This window comes from Pseudorca crassidens, chromosome 2 (genome assembly GCF_039906515.1).
Source record: "Pseudorca crassidens isolate mPseCra1 chromosome 2, mPseCra1.hap1, whole genome shotgun sequence".
Lineage (NCBI taxonomy): Eukaryota > Metazoa > Chordata > Mammalia > Artiodactyla > Delphinidae > Pseudorca > Pseudorca crassidens.
Window position 1 is genome coordinate 146,656,865 of NC_090297.1, and position 18,133 is coordinate 146,674,997.

An 18,133-nucleotide genomic window follows, 5' to 3' on the forward strand; every position below is an offset into this window, starting at 1 on the left:
CGACTTAGATCTAAGTCTTTTCGACTTATTTTTCCTCCCAGTCGCTTCCAGTTCAGAAGACCACTAGCCCCAAGGGGTCAGGTCTAGACTCCAGTCCCGGAATTTTCTCAGCCCGGATTAGAAGCGGGGGAGGGCGGTGGGGAAGGGGCTGGGGGGGGGGCTGGGCTGCCCTGGAACACAGAGTATCATATTTCTCGCAACCCGCCAATCCTGAACGCATGGGGGCGTGGCCACACCTGGGAGGCGTGGCCGGACGGCAGATGGGTCCGCGGCGTCCCGAGGCGAGGCGCTGACGTGAGCTTGGCTTACCTGGGCGGGGAAGGTGAGGGCCGGTGTGGGACTGGGAGCGGAGCCTGCAGTCCCTACCTGCGCAGAGCCAGGTGTTGCTTGCCCAACCGGCCGAGGAGAGCAGTGGCGACGGGTGATCCTAACTGGGACTTGGTTCGGAGGGACGTTCGCTTCTGGCAGCCGGATTGAAGAAAGTGGGGGGCGCCAACGTCTGGAGCCTCGCTTGAGGGAGGGAGGACACGCCCGCCGGTGAAGAAGCGTCCCCTCCAGAGTTTGTGGGGGTGAGGAAAGCTTGCTTAAGGACATCTGTTTGTTTGGGGATACCCTCTAGGGCTGGGTGCCCATCGCTCTGCTTCAGGTAGCTTTCGGGCGGTCCTAGCCCGGGGGCGCTGGGCCCTTACCGACCCCCTACTTCTGTCGACTCCCTTTCCCTCCCGCCCAACTGGAGTGTGCGGCTCTCGGGCCCCTACCTACCAACCGTCGGGGAGCGCTAAGGCTCCTCCACCACGCTGGTCCTCCCAGCTCACCGCTCCGCAGGCCCCTGGATCCCGAAGAGGGGATTTCCCAGGCCGGCCGGCCGGCCCTTGATCTTGGTGGGTGTTTTGGGAAATTGCGCGTCGGGGCGGCCAGTAAATTTAGCCAGTTTGTTTCCTCTCCTAGGATTTGTTTAGCGCAGTCAGGCCCCTGCCCTGGGCCTGAGAGACACCCGTGAATTTCCAAGTAGCTAAGCTACTTGCCGGCGAGGGTGGCGCCGGGCGTGGTTGCTCGGGGGGTGAGGCCCTCTTCGCCTGAAAGGGCTGGAGGCCTGGTGTAGAGAAGTGGGGAAAGTCTTCCAGGCCAGACTGGAAAGCAGGCCCAGGGTGCCACTGTTTACAGGGAGCCTGCTGTGTGGTAAAGGGGTCATCCCTACCCCAGCCCTGCTCGCTTGGTGGATGTCACAAGTGGAAGCCAGGGAAGGGAGAGGAAGAAGGCGTTTGAGTAGGGGTTGGTGAAGGCTGGTGTTGACCTAGGAGAGTAGTTTTCGATGTTTGTATAATGCGTGACAGCCGCACCTATACCCTGTAGCTCCCTCTCTCCAGCCCTCAACTTCAATCAAGCAGGGAGGCAGGGCGTGGGAATTATGGCTAGAGGTCCAGAATTTACCCCTAAACAGGGCTAAACTAAATGGAGGAAAGACTGGGGAACTTGGAAGATGGCATTTCAGGTCTCTCCAGGAGGAAGGGAAAAAGCAGGACCACGCCTGAGGCCTGTCTGCAAGAAGTGAGGGTGTGTGTTTTACTCTGAGCCAAACCATTGACGACTGAATCTTGGCTTTGGGGTGGCCATGTTCCTGGAAACTAGTCTGGGCAGGGGCCGCAGAGGTGGCAGTACAGGTGTTTGTAGGGGACCTGTTCCCTGGAATGGGGGTGTGAGAGAGGATGGTTTATGCCTTGGGGAGGTTGATAGTGTCCCTGCTCATTGCCCAGTATGAGGGGAGTGGATGGGTTAAATCTTTGTTCTTTGGCTAGTTGAATACCTGTTGGAGACACAGGCCTTGAATTTTGCTGTGATGGCAGCTAGAGATACCAGAGCTGAGTTAAACTAGGCTAAGCTTGTTCTGTGGGCATTGGGATTTGGGTGGTGAGAGTGTTCTGAAAGAGAACTCTGGTTTAGGTGTGTTTAAGGCTGGGTGTCATGCAGTCTCCTCCCTAACCACTTCGTTGGCCCTCCATGCTGCTTGGATCTTTGTTGATGTTTTTCATTTACTTTCTTGGTGTATAGAAGAAGGGAGGGACTTAGAAACCTGGGTGCAGTGGCAGGATATGGTACAGCACACTCTGACTGAGAAGTGTTGGGTCCAGGCCCCACATAAAACACTTTGCTGTGCCTCAGTTAACCCAGCTGTAAAATGGGGATGATAACAATGGGGATGATAATTTCATTATGAGGATGAAATCAGACACGTTAAATAAAAGCGCATGTAAAAACTGTTAAGCCTATGTAGATAGAGGATTGCTGTTACCGTGGTTTCATTAGCTGAAGGCCATCATCTTTTATATCTCCCAGTGGCCAAGAAATGTCTTAGCTTCCTGTGGTTAAAAAAAAATACTACGTAGTGTTTTAAGTTGTGAATCGAAACACGTCATTGTAGGAAAATGTGAATCGTATATAAAAGTACTTAGGCACGTATAAAATTCACCCACAGTCCTATCACCAGGTAACCACTAAGAACTTCTTGTTGCATTGATGTATTATTTCTTTCCCTTTTCAACAATTCTCAGTGCTTATGTACACAAGTGCATGTTATGGTACAAGATGGAGACACTACTATACAGTCAATATAGTATGATGCCTTTTCCCCCCTTAAGTACATATTTAAACATTTTCCCAAATCCAGTAAACATTCTTCAGATGCCTCGATGTTAATGGCTACTTGATATTGCAGCCTATGAATGTCTAATTAGATATTTTTCTCTGTGATTTTGGTTGGTTCCAAAGTTTCCCTCTCTGCCTGTTCTTATAGTCTTAGGTGCTGGGTGGCTGGTGGAGGAGATCTCGGTGGACTTTCAGAAGGTGGAGAGGGTTAGCTGTGATGGAGGTGGGGCATAGAGGAGGAGGAGGCTGGGGCAGCATTGCTCCTGTGTACTGCCATCTTGGGAGAACGCTGAGAACGCAGGGCTCTAGATCTTAGTCATCGACCTCTAAGGGCGGCTGCCTCTCCCTCCCCGTCACTCTGTGCAGTTCCTTGCGTTGGCCTGGTTGCCTTAATTTTTTTTTTGATGTGCTGTGGATCAACTAGGATAAGCCCTTTTCTTCAAAGCCCATGATCTGTCAAGAGGTGGATTTCACGTGTCTGCCAGGCCTCGACACAAGACTGACCAATATTGCAACAGAAATTCTCGAAAGTCCCTCACTAGGTGGACCAGTTTGCTGCCCATTTCCCTGTTCTCTTTGTTCTTCCCTTACCCCATCCCCCTTCCCGCAGGCCAGGACTGAGGAAGAGAAGGCTAGAACTTGCCCTGGGGAGAATATGCATTCCCTCCTCCTTATAAGGTAAATGTTCTCTGTGGTTTGATAGCTTGACTTTGCTGTCCTACAGAGCAATCTACATCAAGGCCAAGAACATGGGGGTGGGGGGCCCTTGAATACCGGGTACTACCTCACCTGCCCACTGTGAGCTGCTCCCGGGGGGGAAGGTTTCAGTTGCAGAATTTGGTAATTGGGTCAGAAGGCTCAGGTGAGAGCAGGTCCTGCCGTGTTCTTAAAGTGCCAGTGACCGAGCTGGGTTTGAGTTTTCCCGTTTGCTGGGAGCCTGGCTGGGGAGAGAAGTGGCCTTAGGACCCACCCCTTAAGCTAAGTTCCTCCGAGGGGGAAGCCTTCGGCTGACTCAGCTGGTTTGGTTTCTGAACCCCGATCCAGGTGGGAATCTTTCTGGGTGGGAAGGTGACTTATTTATCTTCCTTTTCTCAGGTCAGTGGATGTTTGAGCAATTCCAATGTGGATTTCTTCAGGGAGTCTGATGAGGACATTGTGTTTAGTAACTAATGTCGCTCTTGTCACACAGTAGCTGACGGACAAATATTTGTTGAATGAACGTTCTTTTGCAGGCCTGTCTTTCTCACCTGAAGTAAAAACAAAGAGAAATGAGAACGCCAAAAAGTCTAAACACAACACCCCAGGCAAACACTTCTCCGGTAACTGCTTTTTCCTTTAGGCACCCAATCTGGGCAGGCCTTTGTTTCCCGCTGTGAGTGCTGGCTGCCACCGAATGTTATCTGCTACGCTATGCCCTTTATGAGAATCAATTGCAGACTTTACCCAGGCTGGCTCCAGCAACCAATCAGTTCAATTCAGCCTCTGTGGGGAGGTAAACAGACCCAGGCGAGGAGGCTGTCCTAGCAGTACAGAGCTTGTCTTATGACTGGTTTTAGTATTCTATAGGGTTAGGAACTGTGGTATTTGATCATTCTAGGGCATCTTAGCTTTACCAGACTCAGATACAGGGCAGGGTTCTTACACTTTGTCTCCAGTGCTCCCAAGCCTTCTCCTAGACACTGGATTGTCATGGGGATAACCAGCTCAGACCCCCCCCCATCCCGCATTTGGGTGGCCCAGAGAAAGGAAAACTGACTTGAGGCCCAGCTCTCAGATCCCTGTGGATACACTGCCTGCTCATCTATGTAAGTGAGGACTTTGGAACCAGGGACCATCCCTCGCCTACTTCTCTCTTATCACGATGCTGTCATTTCTTACTAAAATATTCCCATTCACCTTAGTTGTCTAAGAAGAGAGCATGCTTCAAGTTCTTGCCTATATACCTGCTGTTTCCATAACTTTTTTCTTCCTTCTCCCGAGATGAGATTGAAAAGAGCAGTTTCTCTTCTCTTCCCTTGGTACTTGCGGAAGGACTGTTTTCCAGCAGGGATGACATCATCTCTTTATTTTTCTGCCTCAGGATTTAAATAGAAGAAATGTGATCTACTTACGTGATAAGTCTGATTTGGCTAGAGCATGAAAAATAAATGGCTTTGGAATAAGAATCAAAAGAACCTTTTAACCTGTTTTCTTTTCTTCCCCACCTGGCACAGTTTATTCCCATATTTAGTTTCTTTGCTGTAATCTAGTGAAACTGTAGCTCTATCATATGGGAACAGTGGCTGGGAACTTTTCCCAGGGGCTGGCCTAATTCTCCTCTCCCCATTTCTTCCCCCTCCCGCCAACCCAGATCATGGCTCTCCACCCCCGCAGAGTTCGGCTGAAGCCCTGGTTGGTGGCCCAAGTGGATAGTGGCCTGTACCCTGGGCTCATCTGGCTACATAGGGACTCCAAACGCTTCCAGATTCCCTGGAAACATGCCACCCGGCATAGCCCCCAACAGGAGGAGGAAAATACCATTTTCAAGGTAAAGGTATTCTTTTACCATCTGACTTGAAGTGTTTTCCAGTTCTCTCAGACCTTTCTGGTTTTTTTGTTCTTCTGTTTTCAATTTTGGCTTGAAGATGGTACTAGATCCAAAATGCTCATGCAACAAAGAGAATGTTTATGATGTGGGGCGGGGGCAAACTTAGCAGGCATAGTAATTTCTCTTGTTGGGGCATGTCTGTTATGGTTGAGGGCATTTATTCTTTCCCATTGGTCAAAGCTACTCAACTCACATCCCAAGGGATCCCAGGTGTGATTGGCTAAACTCCTGTAAGTGCGTGTATGCTGTGGTTGTTCTAGAGCTCCCAAGGGTCAGCCAGCAATCAACCCTTCATTCGCTCAGGGCTCTTGCCCTGGCCCGGGAATGGCTGTCCAGATCAGGGCACAGCTACTGAGTGTTAGCAGGCTCCTAACAGCCTGTAGCATGGGTGTCGAGGGCCCTTTGCAAGTTTTTCTTTTGATGTTAAAACATTTTGCCCCATCCATAACCTCCACTTAAAAATGAAAGGCGATTTAATTACAGGTTTTTATTCTACAAATATGTTTTCTTAACCGAAGAGTAGCTCTGATGTGAGAGTTATTTTGCTTCACTGAAAATAAGATTGAATCACATGGCATTTCATAAAATGTAAGTGAAACCAAAGTCTAAGACAGAAGTAGGTGGGAAGCTAGTTGTGGGAAGGGGTATTATGTGGTTTGTAACTCCGGAGCCCATGCCTCTGCTCCAGACCAGCTTCTCTGTGCTGGTCAGTCTTCCATCTCATGAGTAGCTTTAGTTCCTGCACTCCCAAGACACGGAGAAATGAGTTTCCCCATTTCTTCCCTGACTATAAGCTGGAAGTCAGAAGTGAAATCCAGTCCCTACCCTGAGCCCCTCAAGATTGATGCTCCAGGTTCTTGCTGAGACTGGGCCAGGAAAGGTGGGCTCACACCTCAAAGGAGAGCCAACTTACAGTTGTTTCCCACCCAACTCAGTTATATTGGGTGTAGAGATGAGAGGTAGAGAAAAAATTGGCCTGTGAATACTTAGAAAGTAAATGAATGCTTTTAATGTAAAAATTAAATAATGACATGAAAGTGGTAAGGAAAACATCCGTAAATCAGCACCAATTATTGGAGCTGGCATCAGAGGGGGATGGGCCTGCCCTGGCCCAGTTGGCCTCTCGCTGTGGCCTTGGTCTGAAACTGGACTTGCTGTTGAAGTGCCTGGTGGTGGCTGGCCGCGGGGGAGGAGGCTGGTTCCTGAAAGCTCCACTCGTGAGAATGTTCTGTATGCTTAGGGCTTGAGGAAAAATTGGCTGTGGGAAGCTACTTTGTCTTACTTATATCTGTGTATCTGTTTGCAGAATGCTAAGGGAGGGCCTGGGTGTCAGGAGAAGTGTGAGGGTGCTTTCACAGATCCCAAGCTCTGACAGGCCTTTGGCAGGATATGGGGTGTGGGCAGTTCTGACTAGCATTAAGTGGGTGCCCGCTGCCTACCCTAGGTCCGTTATCTCATTTGCTTCTCGACAACACTGTAAGGGGGGCGGCACCCTCATGTTATAGATGCAGAAGCTGAGTCTCAGAGGGGCTATGTAACTTGCCCAAGTCACACAGCCAATAAGTGGTGGGGTTAGGGTTTGAACCCAGGCCTATCAGCTCCCCCATTATCAGACGGCCCCTCCTGACCAGGAGCTGGAAGACCTGGCTTCAGATCCTACTACCATCACTTGCATGTGTGGTCTTGAACAAGTCACATAATCTCTTGGGGCTTTAGCTTCCCCTTCAGTAAAATGGGGCTAAAACCAGTCTTGCCTGCCTCACAGGATTGTTGTGAGAATTGAGTGAACTCAGTGTATGGGAAGGGACTCATACATTGCCATAAAAATGCAGAGACTTGTGTCCATTTTAGGAAGAGAAATAGGGACCTGCCCAGTGACCAGACTCTCAGAAGCAAGACTCAGAATGGGTTTGAATAAGGGATGTTTATAAAGCACAGCGATTGCCACGTGGTGGGTACCACCCTCTGCTGCCTCAGCCTCAGGTTCTCTGCATCATCTGAGTGGGCCCTGGGGAATGGCTGTGTCGTGAGCAGGATGTTAGTCTGGCTGCTCTCTGTGGAGGGGCAGGGATTCAGGGAGCCACAGAAAGCTTGCAGACCTGGGCCAAAGTCAGCACAGCCCAAGCCAGCTGGATGGGGCCAGAGGGGGAGCGGGCACGGAGGATCCAACAAAGAGAGGGGAAAACGTGAGGAGGCAGCAGCCAGGTACTGCCAGGTGCAACTGGAGATGTGCCTCTCCGACACTAGGGACTGGTGAGGCTGAAATCCCCTACGGGGATTGGATGGAATGGAGCCTGCTGAGTGCCCAAGGGCAGCAGCTTTGTCAGACTGCTTCATTCCATACTGCACGTCAAGTGGAGGAGCCCCCAGGTCTGAGAAGATGATAAGAAGAAATGAGTGAATTGGAGGAGAAGAATTTAGCTCGGCTATTGGGAGAAGCTTCCTCGTGATTGTGAGGCTCTGCAGGGATTGACTGAGGGAGACCAGAGAGCTCAAAGGATGGGGCCAGAAAAATTCCATTTCGGCTTGAGGAAGTGGTCTACGTTCAGGAGCGGAGGCGGGGAGTTGGGACTGGACAAGCGATATGCCCTGTCCACTTGAACAAGCTGCCGTGTACTTCCTGATCTTGAGTCCTCTGCAAAGGACATCCCCCTTTTCTGCACCAGCACATACGTCACAAGCCCTGAAGAAAGTGTAGACATCTGAGATATGTTCACAATGGGGGAGGGCTGATATCCCGTGAACAGACACATAAATGCCTGTTAGACCTGGAAATTGAAAACCAGAGAGGCGGGGCCACACTGGTTTTGGCCCAGGCCACCAGCCACTGGTGTTCCCAGCAAAATGTTCCCAATGTGGGAGTTTGAGGAAGCAGGGAAAGGCAGGTGGTGTGAGTTTATTAGGACTTGACGCCCTCAGCCTCCCACTGAGGCAGGCTGAACCCCCAGAGCGTGCTTCCTGCCCTCCTATGGTCTGCTACTCCTAAAGGTACTTGGTTTCAACAGTTTTTGTGCATCAGATGGAAGACTGAAGGGAGAGGGAACAGCAAGCCTAAATTCTTCATATCATACGGCATCTCCCTTTCTCTTCTTATTATATAAGCAATTCATGTGAAAAATAAGTCAAAACAAAACAAAATTACCTGAAATCTTGCTATCCAAAAGTTACCATTAGTATTTTGGTGTATATTTGTTCCAGATTTTTCTTTATTTTCAACCCTTCATTATGGCCATTGTAGTCTTGACAGATGATGCTGGCACAAGCACTTGAGACGAGGCTCCTCTTTTTAAAATATTGTATTTGCATTTGGCTTAATTTCTCTCAGGCCCTGCCTTGCCTGGTCCCCAGTGTGGTGTTTCCTGCTGCAGTCTCTGTAAATTGGAGTTGGGGTGATGGGGCGGTCAGGCAGGGCTGTGTGTATCTGTGTCTGTATGAGGGAGGGCGGGCACACTTTCCAGTGTTTCTGGGCAACAAGCAGGCACTCACTGCAGTTTCCTATCCCTCAGGCCTGGGCTGTGGAGACAGGGAAGTACCAGGAAGGGGTGGATGACCCCGACCCAGCTAAATGGAAGGCCCAGCTCCGCTGTGCGCTCAACAAGAGCAGGGAATTCAACCTGATGTACGACGGCACCAAGGAGGTGCCCATGAACCCAGTGAAGATATATCAAGTGTGTGACATCCCCCAGCCCCAGGGCTCTATCATTAACCCAGGTGAGACCCCAGCTGCTGGGGAGAAGGTGGACAGTGTGCCGGGTTCCGGGCTGGACCCTTAAAGCGATAGTCAACTTGAAAGTCGCCTCGCTTACAAAGTTGAAGACTGGTAAAGCAAGAAATCCTGTCCCTAGAAAGAACCCAGAGAACAAAAGATATAAACTCAGCAAAGTCTTCCTGCCCACCCAGTGGAACAGTAAAGCATTAGAAAGAAGAGGGGGTATTGAGTTCTGTAAAAAAATAACTTCTCTTGGGACTCAACACTGAGAAGAGAGGCCAGATAGTTTAGAAGAAGGAGGGATTAAAACTTAGAAGGTCTGAGTTATAAACCTCGTTCTTTCCATTTCACTACTTGTGGGACATTGAATCAAGTCATTCAACCTTTTGAGCCTCAGCTTCTTCCACTATAAAATCTGGGTTCTCATCTTTCCTGCGTATTTCAAAGGCTGTTCTAAGAATCAGTTGACATGACATTATGAAGGCTATTAAGTTCTCTTTATAAATGATGGGTAAGTGATCATTTAATTTGTATGGTATTTTTCCTAGGAGAATACCACCTGATCCCTATGTTTACTTTATGTTTAGCAAGTTCCGACTAAGAGCCAGATTATTTAGACTTGACCTCCAGTGAATCTAGTGAGGCTCTGCCATGAGGGAAGGGTCTGTCTTCACATTAAGCTTACAAAGGAGAGAAGCTGTGCTCCTTGGGTCCTTAGAAGGGATGCTAATGTGTAGAAAGGGGTTTAGAGTAGGAATTAAAAGATTTCTAGGAGAAGGGAGTAGGGTCTGCAGCTCCTGGATAGGGGAGGGGATGAGAGCTTGCACTGGGGCTCCGTAGGAGGAGCTGGGAGTGGGGTGAACACCCTTGGTTCCCACTCTTTGGCATTGAGGGTGCACACTGAACCCAAGGAGCCTCTGTGCTGGCAGTGCCTAGCTTGAACAGTGGGTCAGCTGCAGGGATGACAGTGCAAGGTGAGCGGCTCACCTGTGACCTTTGTGTGTGTCTGTTTCTCGGGTAGGATCCACTGGATCTGCTCCTTGGGATGAGAAAGATAATGATGTGGATGAAGAAGATGAGGAAGATGAGCTGGACCAGTCACAGCACCACGTTCCCATCCAGGACACCTTCCCCTTCCTGAACATCAATGGTGAGTGGGGTGGGGGGTGGGACAGAGGCATGGAGAAGATGTAAGGGGCTTTGATTTTGCAACCGTTGACACCATATCCACCATTGCACTGGGAGCAGCGACCAGGCCCTGTGGCCAGGCTGCCAGTCTGTTAGCAAGTAGGAGTCATAGGCAAAGGAACTCCGTAGGCATAGTTATCCCAGTGGGGTGGCTTCTAGGCAGAGAGAGCATCTTCTGAATCTTATGTGATAATTCAGAGAAATTAAAAAATTAAATTCATTCTCAATCCCACATACAAATACACAAGCTGTTATAAATTTTGCTGATTTCCTTCAGGCCAAGTGCAGAGATCATTTTCGTGAATTGTAGGCAAACTCTTCTGCTATTTCCCTCGGTATAAATTTTCTGTCACTGCCTTAACAGCGTCTGCTAAGGCTGTATCATGGGAAACTTGTGGCTCTACAGCTCTTAATACTAGGCTCTGATAAAATTTATCTACTAGAGACTTTTATCTTTTTTTTAAATTGACTTTTTGAATTCAACTTCCCAGGAAGGATGAGTTTAGAGGTTGCAGGGTCACTGTGAGACAGAGCAGGTACTGCATCTCCCATTGCACATTCTGAGGGTGCTCAAACACAAGGTGAATCGCTCTTCCACGGCATCTTCACTTGAACTTTTCACTGACATGCTCCTAGTCATATAACTTGCATTCAGTTGTGTAGCTTTTCACTACTTTTCTAAGTTCCATCTGGCTGCTAGGGTCAAATGAGATACTTTTGCCACCTAGAAAATTTAGTATATCAAGATGATTCCTGTAGGATTTTGGAGTACCCTACTCTAGGTGATGCCCCTTCTCTTGAGAAACAGGAAATGACTCTTATCTGTCTACTTGCCCTCCTTCACTTACCCTGTCATTTATAACTTTGCAACCAAGTGATGAGTAAAGACAACGATCATAGAGCTCTCTCAGGTTAATATTGCTACAGCTACATTCCCACTTGGTGCAATTTTAAGATTTGGACATTTGGAAATGTGAGATCCTTTCCCAAATCTTTGGCTGACTTATTCTGTTATTCTCACCCCTTAAAAGGATGCAACCCATTTCCAGAATCCTGATTTCCCTTTTTTTTTTTTTTCTTTTTTTTGCGGTACGCGGGCCTCTCACTGCTGTGTCCTCTCCCGCTGCGGAGCACAGCCTCCGGATGCGCAGGCTCAGCGGCCATGGCTCACGGGCCCAGCCGCTCCGCGGCATGTGGACCAGGGCACGAACCCGTGTGCCCCGCATCGGCAGGCGGACTCTCAACCACTGTGCCACCAGGGAAGCCCCCCCTCATGTTTTTTTAAAGCTAATGTTGTGTGGCCTTATGTTATGGGCCACCTTGGATCCTTTATGGAAACATGTGAACATATATTAAAAATAAAAAAGTAAAATACATAGATATAACCAGACTCGTACACAAAGGGTCAAAGAAACCTTAACCTCTGTGATTTCAGAGCTGTTGGGCAGAGGAAGAAGAATTGTTGAAGAATAGATGCTTAAAAGGTGAGGCTAGGAGGAAAAATCTGTAAACTTTGGAGTGAGCCAACTTTGACAATAGCAGGGATATAGGATGTGTTTTTCATTCTCTCTTTTAAAAGCTTTAACTGGATACTTTTGAATAAATAATACTCTTACATGGTTTAAAATTCATAATGGTACAAAAAGGAAATCAGCTGAAAGGTTTTCCTTCTAACTTGTCTGAACAGCTCCTTCCCTGGAGGAGACAGATCTTTCCAGGTTCTTGAGTATCCTTCCAGATGTTTCATGCATGTAAAAAAGTATGTGTTTGTTTTTAAAGGAATTTCTGTACATTAACACTTATTCGAAGCTAATCAATCAATTTAGTTGAGTTCATTTTATGGAAGACAACCAGTTTCTGTTTAATCGCTGGGTTCAAATTTTGTAACAGGGAATCTCTCATTCATGCCTGCTCTAATTTAACCCCAGAGAGTACCCACTTGTCTGTTAATCATCAGCAAATGCATGTTTTCAAAATTATGAGTTTATGAGAGAACTAATAAGATTAGGAAGCAGAAGCAGGGGAACCTTATTTCTTTTGGTGTTTGTTGGGGGAATTACTGATGGGCTGCCACACTGAGTTGTGGTCCAGTGTTGGACCTTTTAGATTTGAGAGCTTCGGACCCAGGTGATATGCACGTGTGGTGCTCCTGCCTGCTCATCCACATCCTTCTTTTCTAGGTTCTCCCATAGCACCAGCCAGTGTGGGCAACTGCAGTGTGGGCAACTGCAGCCCCGAAGCAGTGTGGCCCAAAACGGAACCTCTGGAGATGGAAGTACCCCAGGCACCTATACAGCCTTTCTATAGCTCTCCAGAGCTGTGGATCAGCTCTCTCCCAAGTAAGTGAGCCTTGATATTCTAGGTGGATCTTCAGCTCCTATTACAGTCCATTTCCTGCCCCACCTTCTGCCTCCATTTCTTTGCCATGTATAGAATAGTCCCCCAGGCAGCCTCTGTGTCTGGTTCCTGGCTGGCTGATGAGTCACCAGCCCATACCTACTTGCCCATGGGGGTTCTCTGATTGGTGCTGTGCAGCTCTAGGTTACTCACCTATTAGGTGGGTGGAAGGCCTGGGTTTATCAGTTTGCCCAGGGGATTTGAGGACAAGGTCAGTTGTGGGTTGGGGAAGTTAATGACTGGATTTGATCAAGGAGGCTCTTGGGTTTTGAGGGACTTTAGGACCCAGAGAAAATCTCTTTCTGAATGGGGTACAAATTGATCTCAGTGAAGAATCATTGTCATTGCACCTCCCTTTCACACTACATATGGTAGGGGAGGTGCCAGGAGAGTACTAGCATTTTGTCCAAGAGGCTGATAGCTTTGATAAGACCTATAGGGTTCAATGGACACTTGCTGAGTGAAAATTTACTTTGTTGTGCACTGTGTCCTTCTGTGATATATTATTAGAACATATCAACAGTGTGTGCTCATCTGTGTAATTTTCAGAAATATGCCTTGGTATTTCTTATTGTTCCTCTGGTTTCTTTAAACAGTGAGTCAAAAATGATACACAAACCAGATGCTGCCTTAGTTTTCAGCTCCTTCCAATGCCTATTGATGTAAAGACTCAGTCAGTACAAAATGGGGAGACCGGGACCCAGAACTTTGGTTGGAGAAATTCTAGCTTTAGGGTGTGGTGACTGAACAGTGATAGTATAGATGGAATTTGAGCTATTTGCTTCAAGGCAGCCTCTTGAGTGAATATTCCAGGGATATGTTGATGTCTCCCTTTGTTGCATGAAGGATAACTATGGCAATGGCCTTCCTGAATGCTGGTTGAAAGGTGGCTTGATCTTGATGGACTTGCATGAGTCCTAGGGATGGATGGGCAGAGCAGCAGAGCAGGACTCTCACTGTCCCCCCTCACCTTGCAGTGACTGACCTGGACATCAAATTTCAGTACCGTGGGAAGGAGTATGCACAGACCATGACGGTGAGCAACCCCCAGGGCTGCAGGCTCTTCTATGGAGACTTGGGTCCCATGCCTGACCAGGAGGAGCTCTTTGGTCCCGTCAGCCTGGAGCAGGTCAAGTTCCCAGGTCCGGAGCACATCACCAATGAGAAGCAGAAGCTGTTCACCAGCAAACTGCTAGACGTCATGGACAGAGGACTGATCCTGGAGGTCAGCGGTCATGCCATCTATGCTATCAGGCTGTGCCAGTGCAAGGTGTACTGGTCTGGGCCATGTGCCCCATCGCTTGTTGCCCCCAACCTGATCGAGAGACAAAAGAAGGTCAAACTGTTTTGTCTGGAAACGTTCCTTAGTGGTGAGTCTTTTTTCAGACCATTGATGATGGGAACTGCTCCCTGCAAGTATGTCTTCCTCCTTCCTTCCCCCTTTTCCTATCTCTGCAAAGATCTTAACCAAACAGTTTCTTCTGGAGGAAGTCACGGTAGAAGGGGACCTTGATTCTGAAAAAGAAAAGTGACCTGGGCAACAAAGAAGGGTGTTCCACTCCAAAGCTGTGCATTTGAAGCCGGTTTTAGGTGCTTATGATTCCTTTATTGGCAGAAGAAGAAGACAGCCTTGATATTGCTCCCCACATTCTACCAGCTTATCCTTAACTTTGGAAGGTGACCCTGTTCATCATAATCAGCAAAACGTATACTCTTCTCATTTGGGACATATTTGCATGGCAAATTTAAGCAGACATATTTAGGGAGAGCACTGAGATGTGAATTTTCCAATGTGATTTGAACCCTAAGTCTGGTTTAAGCGGTGTCCAATAGAACTCTCTGAAATGATGAAAATGTTCTATATTTATGTTGTTCAATATGGTAGCCACTAGCCACATGTGGCTATTGAGTATGTAGATGTAACTAATGTGACTAAGGAACTATTTAATTTTAATGAATTTAAATTCAATACCCACATGTTGTGGCCAGTGGCTACTATTCTGGACAGTATAAAAGAAAGTGTTTACTGAGTAGGTGTGGAATGACCCAGTACCCCAAACTCCATACTCTTCCATGTTCTGCAGATCTCATTGCCCACCAGAAAGGACAGATAGAGAAACAGCCACCATTTGAGATCTACTTATGCTTTGGGGAAGAATGGCCAGATGGGAAACCTCAGGAAAGGAAACTCATCTTGGTTCAGGTGAGGAGATAATAATGTGTCAACAACTCTTTGCCTTTTTATCAATGCTTTAGCCCCTAGGTCTGGGCTTGAGCCCTGAGTGAGGATCCATCAGCCTCTGTGGGTTTTAATCCCATCAGATGTAGCAACTTGAGCTTTGTACGTTGTACAAAGTAGGACCAGGCTGGAGAATACAGTGTCCTCAAAGCGAGTGACTGATTCAGGGGAGATCTTATTCTCTTACTGACGTTAGAGTCTTGCTGAAACCTAACAGGATATGACTCTTTCTAGCTCTTTCAGTAAAACCTTTTGAGGTACTTTTAAGAACGTGTTCTCATTCTGGAAAATGGCAGCAAGACCACTTGGGTCTGGCTGTGGATTTGTGCATCAAGACAGGCAGCAGATGAAATTCGGGTAAAAGTCTTGCTAAATAGGCAGTTATTTATTTAGGCATGTGATGTGATGCTACTTCTAGGTTCTTTACCTTCATTTGAACCACATTCTAAAGTGAACCTTGGCAGGATGGTCCAGAGAGATGAAGGCATAGTCTGTATCTAGACATTAAAGTGGTGGGTTCCCCACAGCCTCACTGGTCCTTCCGTCAATCTTGGGCCCCTCCTGCTGTTTAAAAATACCCTTTCCTCAGTGGATAGCTGTGTGCTCTGTGTCCTGAACAGGTCATTCCAGTGGTGGCTCGGATGATCTATGAGATGTTTTCTGGTGATTTCACACGATCCTTTGACAGTGGCAGTGTCCGCCTGCAGATCTCAACTCCAGACATCAAGGATAACATTGTTGCTCAGCTGAAGCAGCTGTACCGCATCCTGCAAACCCAGGAAAGCTGGCAGCCCATGCAGCCCACCCCCAGCATGCAACTGTCCCCTGCCCTGCCAGCCCAGTAATCATGAATGCCATCTTCCTTCTCTTTTTTACAATATTGTACATATGGATATTTTTTATTAGATTTAACCAGCTTTTAAACCTTTCTTCTTTCTAACAATATTAGTACTCTCTGACTCTCCAAATATGCCTAGCTTTTAAAGTTGATTTAATTTATGGAAAAATCACCCTTCATACTTTCCCTTTCTTTTTTAAACCTCCCCATGGTAGTGTAATGTAGTAGAAGGAGATTTGGCCTGGGAGTTTGGACACCAGGGTTCTAGCTGCAGCTTTGCTTCCAGTGGTGTGACCTTGAACCAAGTCATTTAGCCTCTGGGCTTCAGATTCATTACTGTAAAATGAAGGAGTTGGAATGATGCCTGAAATAATGCCAGCTTTAAAACTCTGACTCAGTGACTTCCTTCTACTTGTACAAGGCAAAACTGCCTGGAACAGAACATTTCTGCCTTGTTCTTGCACCACATTTTTTTTTTTTTTTTGCTTTCATTAAAGTTCCCTCAAGCACTGATTTGTCCAGGATTGATCTCCGTTTGACCTGTTCTGCTAGTATAGTAAGCTGGCTCCCTGATGGGGGAAGAGGGAGGGAGGGGCGCCGGCTGGTTGCTTGGGAACCAAGCTAGATATCTAAATAGAAATAGGTGCCAAAGTCTGAAAGTCACCCAGCCTGTGGAGTAAAAACTCACACACTGAGCTTCTAAGGGGAAGGTGTTGATGTAGAGGCTTAGGGATTCTGTAGAAGAATTGGCTGTCAGGTTTTCAACTTATCACCACTGAAATACGGGCATACCTCGGAGATATTGCAGGGCTAGTCCCAAACCACTGCAATAAAGTGAATATTGCAATAAAGCAAGTCACAAATTTTTTGGTTTCCCAGTGCATATAAAAGTTATGTTTACATTATACTGTAGTCTTTTAAGTGTGCAATAGCATTATGTCTAAAAGTACAAATGTGCATACCTTAATTAAAAATACTTGGGGACTTCCCTGGTGGTGCAGTGGTTAAGAATCTGCCTGCCAATGCAAGGGACATGGGTTCGAGCCCTGGTCTGGGAAGATCCCACATGCCACGGAGCAACTAAGCCTGTGCGCCACAACTACTGAGACTGCGCCCTAGAGCCCGCGAGCCACAACTACTGAAGCCTGCATGCCTAGAGCCCATGCTCCACAACAAGAGAAGCCACCGCAATGAGAAGCCTGTGCACTGTAATGAAGAGTAGCCCCCACTTGCTGCAACTAGAGAAAGCCCGCGCACAGCAACAAAGACCAAACGCAGCCAAAAATAAATAAATAAATAAATAAATAAAAATAAATAAAGATACTTGATTGCTAAAAAATGGTAACCATCATCTGAGCCTTCAGCAAGTCATAATCTTTTTGCAATAGTTACATCAAAGATCACTGATCACAGATCACTATAACAAACATAACAATAAAAAAGTTTAAGTATTGTGAGAACTACCAAAACATCACACACAGACATGAAGTGAAAAAATGCTATTGGAAAAATGGCGCCAATAGGCTTGCTTGACGCAGGGTTGCCACAGATCTTCAGTTTGTAAAAAACACAGTATCTGCAAAGTGCCATAAAGCAAAACGATAAAATGAGGTATGTCTGTACCACTGTGTGTGTGTGGTAGACAACAGTATGTAACTCAGTGATAACCTTTGGAGAGGATAGAGCTCTCTTGTTCTTTTTTCCCCTCTTTGAGGAAGACCTGAGAGTGAGCTGGGCATCCAGGACCAACTCCTGTAACCACAGAGGAGACAGGGACAGTTCCTCCTTGTATGGAGATGTTTACAGTCTTCCTGTCATTTGGAGTTTTTGTGGATGGGAAAAATGGGGTTTTGAATGTGTTAAGGTCAAGGTGAAGAAGGGCTGGGCAGTGCTTTTCTGGAAATGGCTCACCTAGCACAAACCTGCTTGCCTCCCTTCCTGGTGGAGGTAGCTGGGTGTGAACATTTAAGGTGAAGAGTGTAGATTAAGGTGTAGAACATTGCAGCTGTGGCTGCCACAAACTGGTCTGATCTATTAACTTTTGCTCTGTCCCTGACCCTTTGACTCTGTTTTGTTTTTGTTTTGTGTTTTAGGATGAAATTATACATAATTTAAACTCCAGGGCCTAAATGGAAAACAAGATGCTTATCTCTGGTTGCAGGTTCCAACCCTCCTGAATACTGATACCTATGTGTGCCATGCCATATTAAGAAAGTCCATGTCTGGTCTGCTACCCTTAAAGCAGGCCACCTCCTACTTGCTACTGTAGTTGAGCTAGCTGTAAAGTTGGGCTAGCTTTATTTCAAAAACCCCTCAATCACAAGTGGCAATGGACTTATTTATTTAGAAAGCTTAAGCTGTGGTTTTAGGGTCTCTAAGGGACCTAGTAGTATCTGCTGTTACTAAAGCATGATCAAGAGAAATCTGGGTGTTCTCTCTAAGGGACCTAGTAGAATCTGCTGTTACTAAAGCATGACCAAGAGAAATCTGGGTGCTCAGGTGCTCAGCTGTGAGCAGAAGTTGGGCTTCTAG

General features: G+C 47.2%; 1 protein-coding gene across 2 annotated transcripts; it reads left to right on the forward strand.

The window, feature by feature from the left end:
• Positions 1–280: 280 nt before the first annotated feature.
• On the forward strand, positions 281–16,112 carry IRF6 (interferon regulatory factor 6). 2 transcript variants are annotated; one of them, XM_067729086.1, is made up of 8 exons: positions 281–569; positions 4,994–5,170; positions 8,737–8,941; positions 9,961–10,089; positions 12,308–12,466; positions 13,502–13,894; positions 14,609–14,727; positions 15,384–16,112. In XM_067729086.1, the coding sequence occupies exons 2-8, from the start codon at positions 4,997–4,999 to the stop codon at positions 15,606–15,608; spliced, it is 1,404 nt and encodes a 467-aa protein (XP_067585187.1). In that variant the 5' UTR covers positions 281–569; positions 4,994–4,996; the 3' UTR covers positions 15,609–16,112. The 2 variants fall into 2 exon arrangements, with proteins under 2 accessions (XP_067585187.1, XP_067585186.1); XM_067729085.1 differs by lacking the exon at positions 281–569 and adding an exon at positions 3,939–3,962.
• Positions 16,113–18,133: the final 2,021 nt, after the last annotated feature.

Coding starts and splice junctions, on each gene's coding strand:
- IRF6 (XM_067729086.1), top strand. CDS start 4,997: ATGGCTCTCCACCCCCGCAGAGTTCGGCTGAAGCCCTGGTTGGTGGCC. Junction 5,171..8,736: donor AGGAAAATACCATTTTCAAG/GTAAAGGTATTC, acceptor CCTATCCCTCAG/GCCTGGGCTGTGGAGACAGG. Junction 13,895..14,608: donor TCTGGAAACGTTCCTTAGTG/GTGAGTCTTTTT, acceptor CATGTTCTGCAG/ATCTCATTGCCCACCAGAAA.